Here is a 21435-nt window from a genome sequence, read left to right on the forward strand (position 1 = left end):
GCTGTAACAGAGGGGCAAAACATCTCCACATTTCCCTTACTGGGACACAAACCACGTCCCTCAGATCATGACAGCCTGAGATCAACTCCTTTCCCTGAAGAGCAAAGGTAAAAGTGAACTGCACAAAATCACCCTTCCCCCTTTAAGCCTTGTGCTCTCTCAGCCTGAGACTGATCCAGGAGGCAGTGTTTGCTGAGGCTGCTCTGCTCTTTATTCTCCCAGAAAAGATTTCTCCCTAATCAAAGAATTGGACTGACAATATTTGCATTTTTCTCCATGTCCCCTTGAAGGTTCAGTTTCCAATTCATCTTTGACAGTGTGATGTCAGGACATGTTATTTGATCTCTATCACCCAACATGCACAAATTGTTTTTATTATCACATTAATACAGGAGAGTGGTGCCATGTGGCAGGGAGACCCGGTTTTAGCAGCATGTAATAAAGTTTAGACACAGTTGCTGTGTACCACACACACATTTTTCACCTCTGTTCTCTGGTCTAGAAAGCAAAATTAACACCAGGAAAGGGCTCTGCTTGAACACCAGCCAAGCCTCTGAAGTTAATAGGCAGTTTGTAAAATTGGTAAAGATGACCTTTGTGTCCATGTTGTGCCTACAGTTGAGGTTTTACATCCAGGCTCTGAAGGAATGTGCCACCTTCAACAACGGGACAATGGGCTGTGGCAGCAGAGGTGCAAACACAAACTCCATTTCCCTGCCCCAACCAGGGACCGTGACTTTTACTGGAAGACAGACTTGTGTACTCCAAAATGCTGTGAACTTCTGCAGGGCAGGCTGAGAGAATCCACACCTCTCACAGAAGAGGTCCTGAGGTCCTGGGGCTGTTTCTACAGGAGCTGAACCTGGCAGCCGATGAGAAATTTTAGGCTATCGATTTCTACCTTGGACGCTTTGAGAGGTAATTAGGTTGCAATGAGCAGCCTCAATTTTCACTCGTGCTGACTACTGCCCTCAGTGCTCTGCCTAATGAAAACTGTCACCCAGAGTATATGCTCATGAGTCAAAAACTAAACAGCAGGTTTCTGCTTAAATCCACAGACAGCATCACTCATGGCATCATTAAGAGAATGTAACTTCATAGTTCTGGCAAGAGCACAGAAAATGTTTTCTTTGGCTTTTTAGCTAAAAATCATTACTGAGTCCAAACTGATATTACATTGAGAGGAAATAAGCAATTATGAATAGGAACGGCACTTAAAAATATCTAAAAGTGTACAGAATCTCTCATCATCTCTAAATAGTTTCAAAGATATTAAATTTTTTTTCCACAAAACTTTTTTCTTCTTATTTAAGAAACTTTTCTGTTTATGCCAATTGTCACACATAAACAGAATTGAGTTAGGGAAAGTGCTTTGCATACCCCTGGTGGGTTTTTTCCAGTATGTCTGTGAGGGATAGCTATGGATACACCACTGACAAGCCCAGAAAATCAAACATAGACATTGTGCTGGTGGTTTAGTAAATTACTCCACCGGGTTACCACACACATACACCTCAGTGCAAAGGTTCTTTGGGATGCTGTGCTCTAGTAAGAGGCTTGATAAATTAAATAAGCCTGACGAACAAGATTATAAACTGGCAGTAGGAAATCAAACCAGAAGGAATCAGCAACTGAAATGTTATGTTATCGTTGTTTGGCTGTGAGTCATCAGCCTTGACAGAGCTGGTGCAGGAACAGCAAAATGAATCTACCTTCTCTTCCAATCACTTCCCTTTCCCACTGGGAGTCCCTGTTGGATTAGCAAAAGTACTGACCAGCTGATGAGGTCTGAAAGGCACCTACAGAAATGGCAAAAAATAGCTCCTGGATCAGAAATCAGCACAGGGTAGGTGGACTGGAGAGAACAATTTTCTGTGTGCTTGTATCTAAACTGATCTCTGGCTGGGCTTCAGGGACTCAGCTGTTGAGCTGGGGATCTAGTGGACCTCTCCTGCAGCCTCCCTATGTGGGATTACGAATGAAGACAAATTGCAAGGGTGGGATGGGCCACAGCCATACCTCACCCTGCATGGAGTCAGGACACAGCCCGAGAGCTAAGGACACCAGCAAAGGCTGGTGCAAGCCACTACAGCTCAGAGAGGAGCAGCAGACAATTAAATGAAACAGTGCAGCTGAAAATTGAAGCTATGAAACGCCAAGCTGGAAACAGAGTGTGTATCTATATAGAAGGAATATGTATAGTTTTGGGATTTATTAGCTATTTGATTTACTGTCCTGCTGTCAATGCCAAAATCCTTTAACTCAAAATTTGATGTCTTTCCAAAAGAGAGATTCTAATTCAGCCAAGAGCTGTAAGTCTGAGAGAGAAATTTATTTGGGAAACTCTGTAGTCTGTACAAGGCCTATGACTGGTGCTGTTTGTGTTTGTCTTTCTTTCACATTACTTTAATATGATTAATTATAAAATAGAAGTTGGCATTAATTGACTCCATAACATTGGTTCAGGAAGATCAAGAGTTAAACCACCTTGATGTTCATTCTATTAAAACACTGCAGTCTGCAACAAGGATTTGGTTGCAGCAACAGCAAAAATAGGATTTGTCCCAGCAAAGATATGATTATAGGTCAATCATTTCTACAAGTGAAAGCACATCCCTAGTGTACAGTACAGTGATGGATGAGTAAGAAGGCTCTTCTTTCATGATCTCATCCAGGATAAAAAGATAATTTCCCATCCACGGAATAGTGGATGTATTGGTAATGGAACAGAAAACTTTTTACACAAATAACTCAGTGTTGGAAATTGAACTATCAAATGAATCTCAGCTACAGGCAAATCAATTTGATAAACCTCCAGAATGTGATTGTATCAAGTATAGCTTGCAAAGAAAATGCATTTACTTTTCGCTACAGGAAACAATGATTTCCCAAAGTAACACCTATGACATTACTGATGAAAAGATTCTCCAGTGTCAGACTTTTCCAAAAAAAAGATGCTCTGAAGAAACAATGGAAGTGGAGCAGAATGCAGTAAACCCAGCTCTTTATATCATAGGTGCACTGACCATCACACAGTAGAAAATAAGACCTTCAGAAGAGCTCTAGACTCAAGGTTAATCAGGCATTTTTTCTTCCTCTTTTCAGATTTGTAACCACTCTAGCATGTGTGTAAAATCTTCCAACAGCTCCAATGACCTCTCTCACTCATTCAGGGCGACTTTTAGCCCTCTCTGGACAACCAGGGCAGATGCAAAGAGAGAAAGGTTCTCATGAATCAGTGAGAGAGAGAAGGAATCCCACATCTCTCTTGCAGCCCTTACACATGGTGGCTTGTGCTCAGAAACACTGAGACAGCTGTACAAACTCATATATTTTTGGACCCTATGGCAAACTGTGGGTTCAGGTAATGGTGGCTGAGATCCATTAGCATCCTTCTGCTGAATTTCCTACTGCTGAGTTCTTGATCGCCAGCTTGTCACCCACCAAGGACATCCTGCTGTAACTGTGTGGGATGTATCTCACACCTATCCCAATCCCCATCCCCATAGGATGGGAATTTTGCTTCAGAATTAAGCCGTACAGATGCAGGGGCAGATCTTTAGTGGCGAGTAATTCAGATTTCAGTTCCAAGAACCACTCATCTGGTCTTGATTTTGCTCAAACAGAAAACCAAAAGCATTTTTTTCTAGAGGAAAAAACAAAGCAGAACGATTCCTCTCCTGCACAGTTTAATAAACTGTGCAAAAGGAACCTGGATCTAAATCTCCCACCCTCAATACTCTCAAAAACTTGAGGACAAAGTATAAATAAAATTTTATACTGAAATTTCAGTTGTGGCTTTCTTTTTTTTATTCAGAACTAGACCTTTGGTCTTGAACTCCAAGGTTTGAAAGATGTTGAAATCCAGACTGGCATTCATATGTTCTTCTCTGACCTTTTCTAAGGAGTCAATAATGAGACAAATTTTATCCAAATATTACTTACAAAACAACGGGTCCATTGGCTCCCTGGAAGACCTCGTTTGGTAATTTTTCTAGGTTGTGATTATCACTTAGGTTTCTGAAAAACATAATATTTTATGCTGAAACAATCTGAGACTAAAAAGAAAAAAAAATCTTGCAGAAGTCACTATCTTCATTTTTCAGAATTGCAAACAACAGAAATAGTTACAGCTCATCCAGGTATGTTCCATTAAATGCATGATTCTCAATGTCCTGAATTCCATTTTTATTGAGCCATCTGCAACAGAGAAAAGAGAGTTGTGCTTTTATTTATGCTTCATGACAAAAATGTATGCAATTCAAAACAGGGAATCTCAAACAAATAACATTATTAAGTGGACATTGAAATGGTGAAATTTCTACAAATTCTAGCCTGTAAGATCCCTGTAAGTAGTTGGAGAAAGGCTTTGGAGGGGGCAGACATGAATAGGGTGGATTAGTGCTACCATCAGAGATGGCAGCTGGAGTAAATTCCTGAAGTAGGGGCAGAGCTGGTGAAGATGCTGGCGCTGCTCATGGCTCCACTGGACAGGCAGCAGAGGAGCCAGGGAGACCAGGGTCCTTCCTGTTGGTGCTGGAAGTGCCACTCGGTTTTACTCTTAGCAAGAAGCTTTTGAAACGCTGGGCCATGGCTTCAACTTTGCCAGTTATTAGGGACAAAAGCCTGCTGTGTGCCATGGGCTCACATCCACCGCCAGGTAGGGGGAGGAGGGGGGCTGACAGTCACTGAGCCAGGCAGGAGGGCAGGAGGGGGCAGCCAAACTGCCCAGAAAGCAGGTGATTCCTCCTACACTGCTGCCTTGACAAATTACACTCCCTGTCTGCTCAGCTCCCCAGTCCTACCTCCCCAGACTCCTTTCCCCACCAGGTGACACAGGTAGTGAACCTGGCAATGGCAGCTCCTGGGGCCCTCTGCCAAGTTTTTACTCTGGTGCATTACCTAATTAACGTTTAATGACCTTCCCTCTGTCCCTCTGCAGTCCTAAAAATTTACATTTAGGTCAGTTATATTTATCATCTTTATGGTGCAATCTTTCATCTTGCTTTAAACGTCACTTTGCAGCTCACGCCCTCTCCAATAGGCAATGACAGATTTGATTGATGGCAAAAATGGCCTGATTTAATTAAACTGTCAGCAAACCCAGACTCTTTCCTAATTCACTTTGAAAGCTGAGCATGCAAGTGACCCACTTATCTGAGGTCTGAGGTGGTGAGCTAAGGTCAGCATGGAAATCAGTCATGGGTCTGGCTGAAAGATTGCTCTTTTGACCATGACAGGCAGATGCACATAGCTCTGTGTCTGTAATGTCTGTCAGGCTGGATCAGGAGAACTGTCACCGTCCCCTTCACTTGCCAGCACTATTAGACATGAGTGAGCAGGCATGGAGGAGAGACAGGTCCCTGCTTACAGCATTTGAAACATTTATTATATTACATTGATCTTATAAATTTGTAGCTGCCAGGCTGATAGATATGTTTTTAATCACACTATTAGCACTTATTGCATTCTCTCACTGAACATGATGTTAATGCAATGAGATACTAAGGTTGTAAAACAGAGTCACTGTAGCCACACAGTGTGGACTATACACTCCTGTCACCTGGCTAATAGCATCTGAGTAGTAAAAAGAGCAAAAAAATTTACCCAAATCCCAAGACCTCATTATGGTACACATAGATAAATTCCTGTAGAGGCAAATTCTCCCCTCACTTCAACCAGCATCCTTACTGATTCCATTAACTCCTGCATTAGCGAGGTAACAAAGGAGGCAGAGATCCAGAGCTTGGACATGGGGACTTTTCCTTGTTGTTTCATGGCTACAGCAGATTTTTAAAACTCCAAAATTCACCCAGTGCAAGAGGTCACTGCCCCTGAGGTATCATTTATACCCTATTTGGGGACTGGAAAGATCCATCTTAGATCATATGTGGCATGAAGACCCGGAAGCAAGGTGAACTTCTTCCATAAATTTCTAGCAGTTCATTAACAAATGTCTCCTCAGTTCCCACCTGTGCCGATTTCATGTATAGCATAAGTTCAGAAGAAATCCAAATTACTGGTGGAAATTTGCTTGGAGCTTGCCACAGCTAAACCTATTGAAATGGTTTCTCCCTAGAATGTGGGGGTTCAGTGGGTCCTGGGTGATTTTAGTCATCTTGATATGCCTACTTTCTCTAAATGATATTGACGTAACCATGACTTTCTGTTGAGCTGCTGTGACTTCAGTTTTGTATAGAAAAACAGCAAATTTGTGTCTAAAATGGACTAAGTTCACCCGAGCACAAGGAAAGCCTCATCAGGGCCTCTCAAAGGGCACATGCAGGGCCTCTGTCCCGAATTGCTCCAGGGAGAACTAGAGCAAAGTCAGGACACTGTCTGACCCGCCAGGTGCTGGAGGCCAGCTCTGCTCACACAGCTCCTGCTGCTCCTGCGCACACTGGTGGGTGCGGGGAGCCCGCGACAATGGGGGGCTGCACCATGAAGGGCAAAGCAGCTGGAAGTGGACATGACCCCCCCACCAGGACAATTTTGTTAGCAAAGCAGCAGTCTGAAGTCCCCAGAGCGGTATCCTTCAATATCCAGGCAATAATCATACTACACAATCATAGTAAGGTTTGGGCTAGAAGGGACCTTAAAGATCACCCAGTTCCAAAGACCCTGCCATGGACAGCAACACCTTCCACTAGACCAGCTTACACAAAGCTCCATCCAACCTGGCCTTTCACATCCACAACTTCTTTGGGCAACCTGTTCCACTGCCTCAACCCCTCACTGTAAAGAATTTCTTCCTGATATAAGCAATGAAACATTTTCGGGGGAGAGGGGGAGGTCAACTTCAAGCTGCTCAAGTGGCACAGAGTGGTCAAAACACAGCAGAACTCTGGCATATTTATCTCACCCTTCAGTGGTATTATGAAAATAAACATAGTATTTGTTGTGCAGTGCTTTCAGAAAAGCGTGTGTGTGTGTGTTTAAAACTTCAGAACTTGAAGTAGAGAGAGGCTGTGCATAACTGATAGGGAAAAGGGAGAGATAAGCTAAATGACTTGTTACTGGACTCTCTTCACTATTGACGGTCTGACCTTGCTCCCCCCAGAATCGACGTGAGCTCAATCAGTCAATTCCAACCTTGCTTTTCTCTCTCAGTGTGCCAGGTAAACCACACAAACATGATGGGAATTTTTTCCAGTCTGGCCACTGGCTAAGTGAAAGGAAGGCACCTTGTTAGCAAGCAAACAGTATGTTTTGATATACAGAGAGAAAGGATCAAAGAAGCCAGCTAGTTCATTAAAATACATGACTGTTCAAATCAAATGTAGAGTCATCTAACCTTGCAGCTCCAAACTGCATTGTGAACGCACCCGTACCAATGCATTAACATTGTGTACAAATCAACCACATTTCCACAACATCTCCATACGTTCTGCCCAAGTAATAAAAGTCTTTGAGTGATGTGTCTGACTGTAAATATTTATGAGTCGTGCCATCCATTTGAACACAATTTGTATCACAGGGAACTGTAGCTGTAGGTGTTCAGCCTTGGCATCAGTAATTACCAAATTTGCTCTCTGATGTGCTTCTAAAATAAAGAGCAGGACGAGAACACAACAAAAAACCCCAAAAGCATTCATTTGTTTCATGGCAGAGAAACAGAATACAGAGATCTCAGGGGCAAGGAAAAATGTAAAATCTCAAATTAAATTTGGAAGTGTATGAAAAAGTGTCCAACTCCTGGTATGCTTGACCCCGTTCTGGAAAAGAAATGAGCTAACAAGGAGAATAATGAATTTGCTATGTCTACTCACAGAATCACACTTTCAGAACTCAGGCCCATGAATGAATTTCTTTCAATTGTACGTATATTGATATTGTCTTGAATATCTCTGAAAAATAAAATACAATAGAAGCTACAACTTTTTGTACTTCTGTGAGGTTTTCAATACAATAATCTGCTTCAAACAAAGTATTTTTCTCTTATATTCAATCTGAAGAAGTACTACAGACAGAGGGTAATAACCAAAGTTTCCAAGACATTTTTTCCCCCAGAGCACAAACCTTCCTGATAAAAAAAAGGCTGGAGCAGAACATTTCCAACACCTCCATACTTTCCTCCGAAATAGGCTGAAGGCATTAAAATGCATAAAAGCCCAGCTCTATAACCCTGAGGTGGATGAAATAGCTCCTCCAGCAAACATACTCCCCAGAAAATGCAATCGGAGGGGCTGCGAGGCCACCCCTTCTCCCAGCCTCCCATCCAGAAGGAGGAAAGCCATTAGCCTTTTTGGCCTGATTCAGCAGGGTACCTACCAGCCCATGAATCATTCCCCAGCTGATGTCAACAGGGTTGCTTATAAGCTTTGTATGTGCTTAAGAACTTAAATGCAGGACCCCTGTCAGTGCAGTTTGTTGAATGGACAAGTAGGAATTGCCGTCTTTCCTCAGTTGTGACTGATACAAAAAAAAAAAAAAAAAGAAAAAAAGAATGTTCTGTTGCTGGCTCAATATAGGCCCCAAAGAAGTTAAATAATGTTACTCATAATTTAGACTGGGGATATGGCTGTTTCCATGCTGTTTCTGTTGGAAAGCATGGAACAAAATTAATTATCTGCAAAGCTTGAAATTAGGCGCGGTTCCAAAATTATCTCATACTGATAGCTCCATACAGCCACAACTCTGCACTGAGTGACACTCACACAGAGGCTTCACTCAGCAAACTGAGGGCAGCAGAGGCAGGAACAGGAGAGAACACAGCATCCATGCAAGAGAACTGTATCTCTCTAATAAAGATTTAACCTTCATAAATTTCAATGCCTTTCTTTGGGACTTAAATATTGGCACAACTGAAGCCAAGGGGAATTTTCTTGTTGACCTCAGCGGGACCAAGGTTTGAACCGAGGTGTAGTTTGGGACTCAGTCAGTATCAAGGTCTATTTGTTCTTACAGGGAGGTGAGGAGTTGCACTTAAAAAATTAAAAGCTCTTGCTGGTACAGGACACAGTAATTCCTATCCAGTTAAAACTGATGATAAACGGTTTTGAAGAGCAATGAACTGAAGTTCTCAGAGTTACAGATGTCAAATGTATTCCTGAAATGGATTTCTTAAATGTCTGTATACTATATTCAGGCATTCCCCTCTATGTTTTACATGCATTTTTATTTATATTAATGGCTATTACTAAGATAGCCATTAATAACTGCAGGATTAATGTTTCTGCAGGTTGAAATCTTCTAATCAAAGATCTGAAGATGCAGAACTTTGGGTGTGAATTAACAATAAATCTTGTCCAAAAAGAATGCTCTCAGTTATACCAAGAAATGATTGAGAAATGTATGTCAAAATATTTTTCAGTCAAAAAGAAACGACGTTTTCCCGATATCTATTTTTTCCACAGAAAAAGTGAAATTAACAGCCTGTTTTCACACAGAATTTTGCACAAATCTTTTTTTCCTCGTGGGCACTGGAATTTTCCATAGTAAAAAAAATCATTCTCTGCGGAAAACAGAAAAGGGTATGGTAGATAATTCCCACAGTTTGGTGTTGAGTTTTGGGGTGGGTTTTTTGGGGTTTTTTTTGGTTATTTTTCTTTCCTGTGTGAAGTGGCCACTTGTGATGGAACTCAGCTCTGAGATCTGACTCTTCCTGTGCAGGTCAGAAAATTTTCACCAGGTGGCAACAGATTTCCACTGCCACCATCCTGGTTTGGATTTCAGCTTCTGAAACAGGAGTCAAAGGCTGTTATCTGTCCCCTGAGCCTCCCAGACACAAGCTCACACTGCAGTTAGAGTTAGAGTGCAAGTTCCAAGGCTTTGTAGAAGGTAGACCTGGAGAGAACTGAGACCTTCTGACATATTATCATCAAGGCCTAAAAAATTACAAATATGCCACTGCAGAGCTAATAAATAAACACGTGGGGAATCATGTCTTGAAAGGCCTCATTGGAGCAGAAGAACAGTCAAAAGCAGCCTTCAAAAAGTGAAAATGTTCAAACTTACAGCAAAACTTTCTGGAAAGAGTGAACCTTGTGGACAGCAGGTAAAAACCGAAGGCCAGTGTTTGATATTAACCTAAGGGGAAGAGAAGATGAAGATTATTCAGTCTGTCCCTGGAAAGAAGGCAGCAACTAATGAAAAAGAAAGAATATTGGTCTTAAAATGGTTTTCATAAAAGGCAGAGTTTAGCCATAAAAGTAGGGTTTCCCAGTAGGAAACTTGACATTGTAATTTAAAAAGTTTTTGTCCAAAGTACATGCTGAATTCTGCCCCACAGAGGTAAAGGGAGAATCCCTAAATTGGATGATAACACAGTCCCCTCCTGATGATCTCAGTAAATTGTCCATATTGATTTCCCAACAATATTCTAAGAAATCAACTGCACTGACACGGGAAAATTATTTTCATAGTAGTTGTTTTAAGACAAAAGTATCAACCCACCATAATTTTAACCTTCTACTACATTAGAGGACAAATTAATTCCAGGGGAAATTAATTGATGAAATTAGGAGAGAATTAGGACATCTTACTCCCCAGCATGTTTGATAGTGATGAGCCAAAACCACGGGAACATTTCAGCAGTTTGTGAAGCTGGAAATGGACCCAAGCCTGTGTCCTTCAGTACCTCCACAGAATTTTGTCAAATTCTGTTATTCAGAGCAGAAGCAAGGACAGGAAAAATGTGATGTTGCCATGCAGCAGGGGATGACTGGTGGGTGCTGATGGCTGGAAGGAGAGCTGAGTGCTGGAGGGAGGAGCTGGACTGGACTGGCTTCTGAACATTTGGGAGCTTTTTCCAGACACCAAAAAATCTCATGTTTACCTCACCAAACAAAGAGAAATTTTGGATTCTTGAAAATTTGATTATATCTTTGCATTTTTAGTATATGAAATGGTAAGAAAGGTAACCTTTCATTAAGAATATTGGTTTCTTAAGGAACATAGGATATGTAAAGTTTTTTATCCTAGCACAATATTCTTTTATCATTAGATGTGACTTTTTTTTACAGAATCATTCATGAATAGCTGAATTGTGATCAAAGGACTGGTTGAGACTGGAAAAAGGTAACATTGTTCATATGATGCTTTTTTATGAACCTAGATTATTTCAGGAGAGTTGCAGTCTTTCAGGTTTCATAATTTGAACTGAAACTGAACACCCCCATGTGACAACCAAATCCTACATTTGGGAACTCAGGGTGACACATAAGTCCATAAAAAAGTCATTCACTTGCATAAGTACTGCTCTGAGCTCCCTGAGATGGTATCTGGGTATCCTCAGATGCTGAAAAGCCAACTTTGATCTGTCTCATCTTGTAACAGAAAGCAATACTTCATATGCAGGGAAAAATTAAAGCAGTATTAGTGAATATTCAAGAAGCCAATTTGGGAAAGTTGCTGAAATGTCAAGACTGTTTCGTCTCAGGATTCAGAGTGGTCTGACACTGCATTAACTTAAAAATAACAGCTGTCACACGTGACCAAGAAAGCACCACAAAAATGCCTTTGAAAAACTATTACATATAGTTAAATAGAAAGCATGATTAATGAAGCAGGTGGATTACACAAGGCCCTTGTTACTTAAAATATTTCTGCACTTACACTTTGTAAAAGGACTTCGTTGAAAAAAATCAGAAGCAATAGGAGAAGAACATGTAACTCCCCCTTACAATATTTTAAAATACACTCTCTAAATTACTGGAGATACACAGGGTTTTAGTGGAAAGCTGCCTTTAATTTTAAATGAGTCATATGCTAAAAATTCATGCAATCCTCTTTTACAAGCCCCTTTTAAACACAAATTATGGCATACATTTCCCTTAGTAGGAAAATGAAGGAGACTGCTGCCAAGTGGTGCGTGGCTACTGCAGGACAGAGAAGACGTAAGAAGCTTTTCCCTCTACAGTCCTTTCCCAAAAAAAATCTCAGTCCTCATGGTGCAGCAATGAAAGGTGACAAGACTCTAACATCTGCTATTCAAACTCTGCTCCCAAGGGCAACTTAATCCCAGCATACCAAAATTCCACATTGTTATCAGGGCTTTCACCATAAACTTGAGAAAAACATCCCCAGTGCCTTGGGTTAGTTCTGATCTTTCCAGTAATTCCAAAGTGTTCGGGGCTCAATTTTCACCAGTGTCAACTGAGCAGCATGGGATGTAGAGGAAAGCATCTTTGACAAATCATTACATATTGAAGTAAATCTACAGGTGGTACAAGGCACTGATTGCACAGAGGCACAGAATGGTGATTAGGAGCAGGAGAGGATGTTCCTTTAATTAAATGCAGAAAAAGAACTGAAAAAATATTTAGCTAGACTGCAGCCTAGATCTTCCCTCTCTTTTTATTCCACCAGCAAATCTCCAGAGGCCTTTAAGTGGATAATCTTTTTAGAATGTGGATAATCCAATTTACTGAATATCTTTCCTGCAGGACAGCTTTGTCAATATATTTACCATACAATGTATACATCCTTAGTAGCCTCCCTTTAAGCAAGTGTCCTCTTTAATCTCTGTTATAACTGAGTCCCCCCTTGCCATGCATAAACAGCTTGGTGAGAACCTTTTATTTTCAGATGGCTGATGGCTGCTTTCCAAGGTATTAATTGTCTTTCTGAAAAGGCTTACTGGAGTCAGCACTTAAGAAAACAGAGCACCACAATCAGCAGAGGAAAAAAAAAATATTTCAGAAACTAATTCCTGGAAGATTCTGGTTGCTTATCTCCAGATATAGCAACGTCTGCTCTTTTTTTGTGCCAAAATGTAGGAGCTATTCTGACAAATCTGGGAATGCAGTTTACCTCATCAATTTACTGTGGGTATTTGCTAAATTGCAAACTCAAGGTAGGCAGAGATAAACACAACTTCACTCAGGAAGCATTATCTTTGTGTCCCTTAATCCCACTGGTTACTTGATGGTGCGTGTGAGCCTGATTCCAGTGAGACATTCCTCTGATTCACGTATCCCAGGCTTCATAAATCTGCAGCCCCCAGCCCTGGGAAAAGAAAGGTCTTTAACTGTGAGGCTGCCAGACAAAGGAAGGAGTGGACCATCAATTCTTCTTATTGAAGTGGCAACTCCAAGGAAGGGATCAGTAATTCTGTGGAATTTCCCCTCTCCTCCAACAATTCAGCTGTATGCTCTCAAAATTAACCTGAAAGGAGCGTTACATTCAAATCTTTGTATTATAAGCTGAGATTGCTAAATACAGGACATCAACACCCCTCAAAAATGAACCAAAGGACACAGATTACATATGAGAACTAATTTTGGAAAAAAAAAGAATTTGAAAAGCCATCACTACATTATTAAAAAGACTATGCCACAGGTCTCCCTAATGAGAGCCAGATAAATAATCTTGTACCCATGAAAAGGTCAGTCAGTTACCATTTTGAAGCAGTCTGTCTCTCTGGCTTGTACCCAAGAAGACCAATTAGCAATTCTCTTCTCTGCTTCTAAAAGACTGGTGAGAAAGTTAAGGTTGCCTGTTTCTAGAAGGTTTAGGCTATTCAGCACTGCATTTTTTCAGCATTTTCATCTCCTTTGTGTTTTTGCCATACTAGTAATGATGATGCAGGAGACAAAAAGAGCGAGCTGAAGAGGAAATGTATTTGTCTCCAAGCTGACAGAGATAAAAGCACATTAATATTCAACAGCTGGTGGCCACAATAAGCCCATGAAGCTGATGAGGGGACTGACAAGGCTAGCTACAGCTCCTTGCCTGCCCATAAACATGACCTAGTGGCTATACAACTATTTTTGTAGAAACACAGAGAAAGCCTTGCAAAAATGTGTTGCAAAGGTCATTAAACTAATGGGCTGTAGTACCTGAGTTCAATTTTGGACATTGAGACTGATTAATTTTTTTTTCTCTGTGTTTTCTAAATGAAAACCACCAGTAAATAGATTTTTTTTTCTGAAAGATTTTCTGCATTGTGTTTTAAGAGTTCTGCGACAGCCACAGAACTGTGTCAGGAATCAGAGCACATGTGTCTTGTACCCTGACAGACTCTCCCCTTAGCTGTGAGCTTCAGAAGAACCACAATGATCCAGGAATGGGCAGGTACCCAAGTCCTTGTGCTTTGAGATACTGGTTGCAACTTGGTCTCTCTGTACCACCTTACACAGTCAGACAGAATCACCTAATCTGTTATGTGACAAGATATTGACAAAATTAATGTGCTATTCCTTCCCAACTTCAAGCAATTAATGTGAAAATTAGGCAATGATGTACAGGTTTACAAGTTTCCAGGTTTTACAGGTTTCCTTTCACAGCCTTAAAATTTTTATGATTTCTGCAATAGCTGTTCCACACAGATGTTTTACCCTTTTATGAATTATTTTAAACTATAGTCCCACATGTTTATAACCTTTTGCTTGTGTATTGTATAGAAAACCCTGATTAACCACCACAACCCCCCTCCTAACTGAACTGAAAACCCATCAATCTATTAACCTCCTTGACATCTTACCTTATATCTTCACTATTGCCTCTTCCTTGCATGTCACAGGAAGGTGACTATGAGGACTGGGTTACCTTTACCAGATGCTGTTTTACAGCCTTCCATCAGGGTTTCTGCTTTGTCATTAAATTAACTATCCTACCCTTTCAAACAGCAAAGCTCTCTGCCTTTTCAGTTTCCAAAAGGGCAAGCACCAGTGAGTGAAGAGAGGGGATGGAGAAAATGGCATCTTTCCTCCAGAAGTGCAGGAGAGAACTCGAAGGTGTGGCTGTATGCAGAGAGATGATCTGAGCATGGTGCTACTCAGCATCACGCCTGGCTCACTGGATGTAGAAAGTCCCCAACAAGAACCTTGTGTCCTGCTCCTGGTTCCCATGTTGGGAAACGATGTAGCTCCATTGAAGCCAACAATATTGCATGAATTTATACCCCCAGTGCATCTTTCTCATCTTTCTCAACCCTTGTTATTAGAAAAAAACCCACAATCATCTATTCAGAAGCTCTGAGCCATGAAACATGCACCTTTTGTACACGACACCTCTAGAGTCATCCAAGAGTGGGGGGTTTTACCTCCTGAAATGAAGGCAGAGAGGAGATGCAGCATAAATCAATAGTAGAGTAAACAACAGAGACGGATTTTATGAACATAAATTAGAGAAAAGCTTTGGCACAAAAATGAATGTGAATTAAGGGGTTGTGAGCAAAACTAGAGGAAAACTTCTAGTCACCAAATCATTGAGTTTCTGGAAAATCCTGTCCTGGAAAATGGAGGAAAGCAGGTAACTGTGAAGAGCATCAAGGATGTCAATAAAGTACTTAATTAATGGGATATATGAAGTGGATCCAGGAAGAAACAGAATACAGCAGCTGGAGAGTCTCTTCTAGCTCTTCACGCTCACAAGAGAAAAAACCTTAAAAACCTTCAAAATGCAGTCTCCTCTGATATCAACTAGAAAGTAAAACAAGCTGAAGAGGACAGGGGAATGATCAGGTAGACAGGCAATTGTCTGTATTTTCAATCTGCTGCTTCTATAGGTCATAGGATTGCTGTTGCAGCTGATTTTTTACATAGGTGGAATCTGAATCTTTGAGTCAACATGCATGGGAGTGTGGAATGAAAAGTGTTCAGAAGAGGCAACATCCACTAGTGGCAAGAGAAAAACTTTCACTATTTCAGATATTTAAAGTGTGAATTTACCTTCACCTATGATTTCTGTGTCCCATATTTAAATAATCACAGAAATTAGTGTGTTCTTTAGTGTGTCCACATTTCTTCTTCAATTTTGTGTGAGATAAATGTGCTCTCATTCTTTCTTCACATCTGTACATCTGACAAATGTACTCCCCATGGCAGCTTGTTCTGGGGATTTTACATGCATAAATAAATGCTGTGGTTTTGTTCTTAGGTGGCCAGAGCAACTCAAAGACAGCAGTCACTGCTGAATGACTCAGGCTTTATATGGGAGGAAAAAAGCACATGAATTCTCCTCATGACAATGCAAACTTAGAGCTTTATTTCCCTACTCTCAAGAGAAAAACTTTGTTTCAGTTATGCAAACACAAAAGTTAAAGTTTACCAAGGTACCTGATGAATTTGATAAAATGGGAATCAGTCTAAATACTGGGAAGAGTGAAAATTTTACCCCAAATCTAGCCACATATTCCACTTCAAGGAGGATTTAAACTAAAATGGTTTCTGTAGTGCTAAATACACCTTATCTCCTTTAGTTCAAGTCCTAAATCTGAAATCTTAAAGTACAAATTCAAAGCAATGCTCCTGGGCATTTTTGAGCCCAGAACCTGTCAGATACCAGTGATCTTCAGAGACTTTCAACACTCCTTGGCTTACTGGGAACTATGCTTACCAGACTACTGACCTGATTTCATAATGTCTTTATGAAATCTCTAACCAGACAATTAAATGCTTACTTTTATGTACTGAAATGTAGAAACCATGACCAGGCCTCTTGTATGAGTAAGGAAAATAAGACTTCTTGTACGAGTAAGGTTTTTTGTGTTAGTCAGGAAAATCAGATGGGATTTGTGTGCTCAGGTGGATGGACATAAAAAATTTAAGTTGGTATCCCGCTGGGTGAATAAACTGGTATCCAGCTCACCAAAGGGCACCATTTGAGCTGTATAAGCTGTGACCATTAAACCCAAATAGTTTTAAATGGAGTTCATTTGACTTCATTGGGGTTTTAATGAAGAAGAGAGATTATTAGTCATTCAAAACCATGAGCTAAAAGCTGTGAAAATATATTTTAGTAACCAGCTTACTTTAAGGAAGCATTCAGTTACCACTGAATTTTGATGGCAACTCCACAGAAGCAGACATGCCAACCACAGTGGTGCAAATGACATTCTTGATGAAGCTGGCTGAGGAAATAAAGCTGTACCAAACTTCAACATGTTTTTATTTTGGGAATCTAATCATCTACATCAGGCATTTATGAAGACCGTGGCTATAGCACTACCTTTGCTAAAGAGAAAAATAATTGAATGCTTAACACCATGTATGTGACATATAACAGAAGGCAGCACCATAGCAAAGACAGATGAGATTTTTTGTTGTTGTTGTTGTTCCTAAGCTCCTAAGCTCAGGAGGAATTTCAACCTAAATTTCTTTCTGTAGATGTAAGAAAGGTCCAGCTTTTCATTTTCAACCTGTTGCTTAGAAAAGCTCAAGGAAACTTGTGTGTGGGACTCCTCTGTGGAATATTTTATCTTCAGCTTTTCTGAGGATGTGCAGGCATGAAAATATGTATTGAAAATGTGCAACTGGTATGAGGAGAGGGAATCATCCTATCACCCAAAATGCTCAGCATCAGATGGGCAGATATGCAGGTGTGTAATTCAAAGTGACTCTAGGACTTGCAAAGAGGAAAAGATCTTACAAATATCTGAGGCTTGGAAGATGTTGGAAGGCATCTTTATCGATGTACACGAGGTTGTTGGCTTTCTCAATTCTTCTGCAAGGAGGAAATGAAACATCAGAGAAAAATATATCAATATATTGATCTTAAAATTGTGTTTGTCCCATGATGTAGTGGAACAATATGCTGAGATTTTCTTTTTGACAGCAGAAGATCTGGATAATTTCAGGGAGCAGCCTACCACAGACAAGCAAACCCCACCACCTTTTGATCTTGGCAGTGATCTGAGAATAAATTTTCACCTGAGCAGGTAAAGAAAGGGACAGCTAGATAAGAAGATGGAAAAGACAAAGGGAGATTTAAAATGTTCCTATAATGCTGCAAATTCCTCAGTGCTTACCTGAACCAAACTGCAAAACCTTTGATACTTGCCTATAATGAATCTTTATAATTGTCTCCTTTGCATTTAGATTGCTCATTACTTACATTTCATGTAGTTTGGGAAGGTTGGAAAACACATTTGCTTCTATGACCTCCAAGGCATCATTCTGTGAGATCTCTCTGAAAAATAATTTAGAAGTCAAGATATTTCAAGTCATGGTGAAGCAGAAACTGGAGAAGTGAAAAATTCATAAGGAGCTTCTTCTCAGATTACTGATGAGTTTTAAAAACAAGGTGGATATCAGATCAGAAAACAGAAACACTGATGAGTACTGCTGTGGCAAACAATAACAACAGTCAGGAACAGAGATCTGAGGCTGGAGTTTGTATCTGCAGCATCAGCCCTGCATGTCCTGCTGTCACCATTCCCTGTGTGTTAGAAGTCAGGGTCTATCCATCATAGGCTGCTGGACTTCTAACATTACTAATTACTGATAGAAATTTAATGAAACCTTTTAACTCAATGAAGAAAAGAGGTGGTGAAGGTGGCTGAAAAACAAAGACAGCTAAAAAGTTCCCAAGAAATATGACACAACTTCAGCAACAGTACACTGCTGTCTTGACCCAATGGAAAGTGAGAGATTAAAATTAAGCCACCAGCAGATGTGCCCTTGTTAACAGTGACATGGTCTGTACACAGGTAATGCCCACTTACAGAGAACTGCAGAATATAAATAGCAGTAAACTCGCTATCACCACACTAGAATGCATCTCCTGCCAGCCCAGAGCACATATTTCTTTGCTTGCTTAATCTGTAGGATGGCAAAGACAGGGCTCAGGCTCTGGTGTAATTTAGAGCTCAGGAGTTCTCCTGATGAATCAAGTGGGCATCACTGCACTGTGCCCTGTCCCAATCACATCACTTATCCTGGCACTGACCGGGAAGGTCAAGGTTAAGACAGCCATGCCAAAAGATTCCTCACTGGCATTTTTTTGGAAATGGTGCCAAAATGTTATTTTCTCAGGCTGAGGTCAGCAGTAGGAAATAAGATTTGTAATACAGCTGTAATTCAGTGATAGTGTCATGGTCTATTGCATTTTAATCATAAGGTAACTGCACACGGCTTTGGAATGAAACCTTGGATAAATAGATTGCAAACTGGACGACACTTGTTCCTGGATATCTTGTTCTTTTGAAATTATGATGGTTGCAAATAGATTCAAATAGGCCTGAGGTAAAATATGAGATTGTAATGTCAGATGCAAAGTCTAAAAATAATCACAAAAATTAATCAGAGGAATAGAAATGTATTCCACTCTCTTCTAAGTAACAGCTGAACCATACCTGACAGATTACCTGCCCATTTAAGACAAATGCCTTGCAAAAGAAGATGTTTTTCAACTATCTCTTCAGTTTTTTAAAAAAAGCCTTAGTGGCTTAATATTTTTAGTTTAATAAGAAGTTTTTGCTCCTGTTTCCTCAAGTTTTTTTATGAAAGAAATCCAGCTCTGCTCTGCTCCAGGAGCTCTAAACTGTCTGGAGAATAAGAAAATAAAAGTACATGAGGACTGACGATAGCTGCTTGGGAGGGTGCATGAGGGATGGGTTTGTTTAGCAGTGCTAAACCACCAGCTCACATGTGAGTGTGTTCCTCTTTATTACTTAATTTTCAGCAGCAACAAAATGTTTCAACTGAGACAGGGATTCCTTCACACCATGTGAGATACACAGCCATTGCAAGGGATGCTTCAAAGACTTTTCATCATCTTCGTGTTTTCTTTAAAAATAATTACAAGATATAACTAGAAATATCCAGAAAAATGGAATGGAATGGAATGGAATGGAATGGAATGGAATGGAATGGAATGGAATGGAATGGAATGGCATGGCATGGCATGGAATGGAATGGAATGGAATGGAATGGAATGGAATGGAATGGAATGGAATGGAATGGAATGGAATAGAATAGAATAGAATAGAATAGAATAGAATAGAATAGAATAGAATAGAATAGAATAGAATAGAATAGAATAGAATAGAATAGAATAGAATCAAACACTCCTGATGAGGTATTTATATGACAGTATAAAATGCACTTGCCTAACTATAGTCTTGATGATTTAACAACATGGGAAGTGTCTCACGCTTTTAAGGTTTTGTTTGGTTTTCTTTGTGCTCTTTTTGGGTGGCCAGGTGTGTATTTGCCATTTCCCACTATCTAAAAACCAGTTGTCGAGAAAAAAGAAAGTCGTCAGAAAAAGCAGCAGGTTTAATACCAAAAAATACATTTTGCAAGAAGATACTTCATGCCATTAAGAAGTTCAGGGAAAAAACGTTGCAGATGCGTTGGCCTTATACAGGGAAAAAAGGGTTATTAAGAAACCATAATACAGTGGTGACCTCACTCAGCAGATAGTGCTGCTGAGGGTAATAATTTTTTATGATCCAATCCGCTATCTAACTTTGGAACAACTTGGATGACACAGCTTTTTAAATGGATTGCTTAAAAATGAATGTTTCTGCATCAGAAGAGTGTTTTGGCTTCCTAAGAGTGTGGTAGGTTATTGGCTTTGTTTTGATTCAAGAAACGGAAGATACAGATCAGATTAAGGTAGGGCACAAGGAGGCCATGGCACTCTGGAAGGCTTGGAGAATGCCTGGTGAAGGAAAGGAATGAAGAGAGGTAGGAAGATAGGAATCTCTGAACTGTTTTTGCAAGATTAGGTTTTTAAAATAGTAAGTTTTTAGAGACTACATTTTAAACAGAATTAAATAACACCTGTGTGAGGGGGCTTTCAGAGATGTGGAAAATGACTTGGCTTCCATTCTAACATTCCCATTCACAGAGGTACAAAGGTGACAGGTTGTTTTTTTTTTTAAGAGGTAATGAAAATATGGACATATGTAAATATATCCATTTAAAATGACTTTTTTTTTTGTCTTCCAGCTGAAACAGACTTCTTTTGCAGCTGTTGAGGTTATGAACATCTCAAGATCAGTAAAAGGAACGGAAGGGGAAAGTGTCAGTGGCAGAAGGCAGTAACCCTTCTGATGCTGGGCTGCATCCTCTGCGTTCTGGGGATTGCAGTGGTGAGGGAGAAGATCCTCTGTCCCTTGCAATGAACTGTATCCTCTGCTACACTCTCTCCAGGAAATCCTGTTGGTGATGACCTTACTCATCATTGTTCTTTGCAGATGAATCCCAGTTTTGGGCACACAAAGCTGACAGGTCTGTTGTTCTGATAAGAGGGATAAATAAAATAAAAACCATTCTGTTTAGGAGATCCATCACAGCATGTGAAAAATAGGCAGCACAGTCTGAGGTTAGGTTGCATAATTTGTGTGAGCTATTTATTCATACCTAGCAAATAGTGCACATCTGCTCCTGGAAATCCCAACTCACACTGTCTTGGATACAGGTGTCCATGACATTAAAAGTGCAAACCACTGCTGTTCACATCAAACAACCAACTCAGCAGACTCAGATCCTCCATAGAGGAGAGCAAATAATACCTGAGGCAGCAGCTACAAAGAGAAAAAAGGGATTGTTGGCTAGTGTTTGTGCAAGTAATTTGTCTTACAGAATAAATACACACAAACAGATGATTGCTCATAATGCAGATCTGATTATATGTCATCAAGAGAGAAGATGGGGCTGTTATTATGTTGTTTGTTTGGAATGAATGGCACTATTAGTGCTGCTGGTAGCTATGGCAGGAAACCCAGCCGGCAATCCCAGCATCACTTCTGAAGCAGACAAG

The 21435-nt window shown here is 40.3% G+C and overlaps 1 protein-coding gene across 1 annotated transcript in view; it reads right to left on the minus strand.

Annotated features, from left to right (window-relative positions):
- Window positions 1-21435, minus strand: part of FSHR (follicle stimulating hormone receptor) — an 82415-nt gene that overhangs the window by 10952 nt on the left and 50028 nt on the right. The window contains exons 3-8 of the mRNA XM_063391209.1: window positions 17779-17853; window positions 17314-17388; window positions 9958-10029; window positions 7770-7847; window positions 4132-4200; window positions 3946-4020 (exon numbers count right to left, since the gene is read on the minus strand). Coding sequence (XP_063247279.1) covers window positions 3946-4020; window positions 4132-4200; window positions 7770-7847; window positions 9958-10029; window positions 17314-17388; window positions 17779-17853 — 444 coding nt within the window. The remainder of the gene's footprint in view (window positions 1-3945; window positions 4021-4131; window positions 4201-7769; window positions 7848-9957; window positions 10030-17313; window positions 17389-17778; window positions 17854-21435) is intronic.

The sequence above is a fragment of the Prinia subflava genome, chromosome 2, assembly GCF_021018805.1.
Source record: "Prinia subflava isolate CZ2003 ecotype Zambia chromosome 2, Cam_Psub_1.2, whole genome shotgun sequence".
Lineage (NCBI taxonomy): Eukaryota > Metazoa > Chordata > Aves > Passeriformes > Cisticolidae > Prinia > Prinia subflava.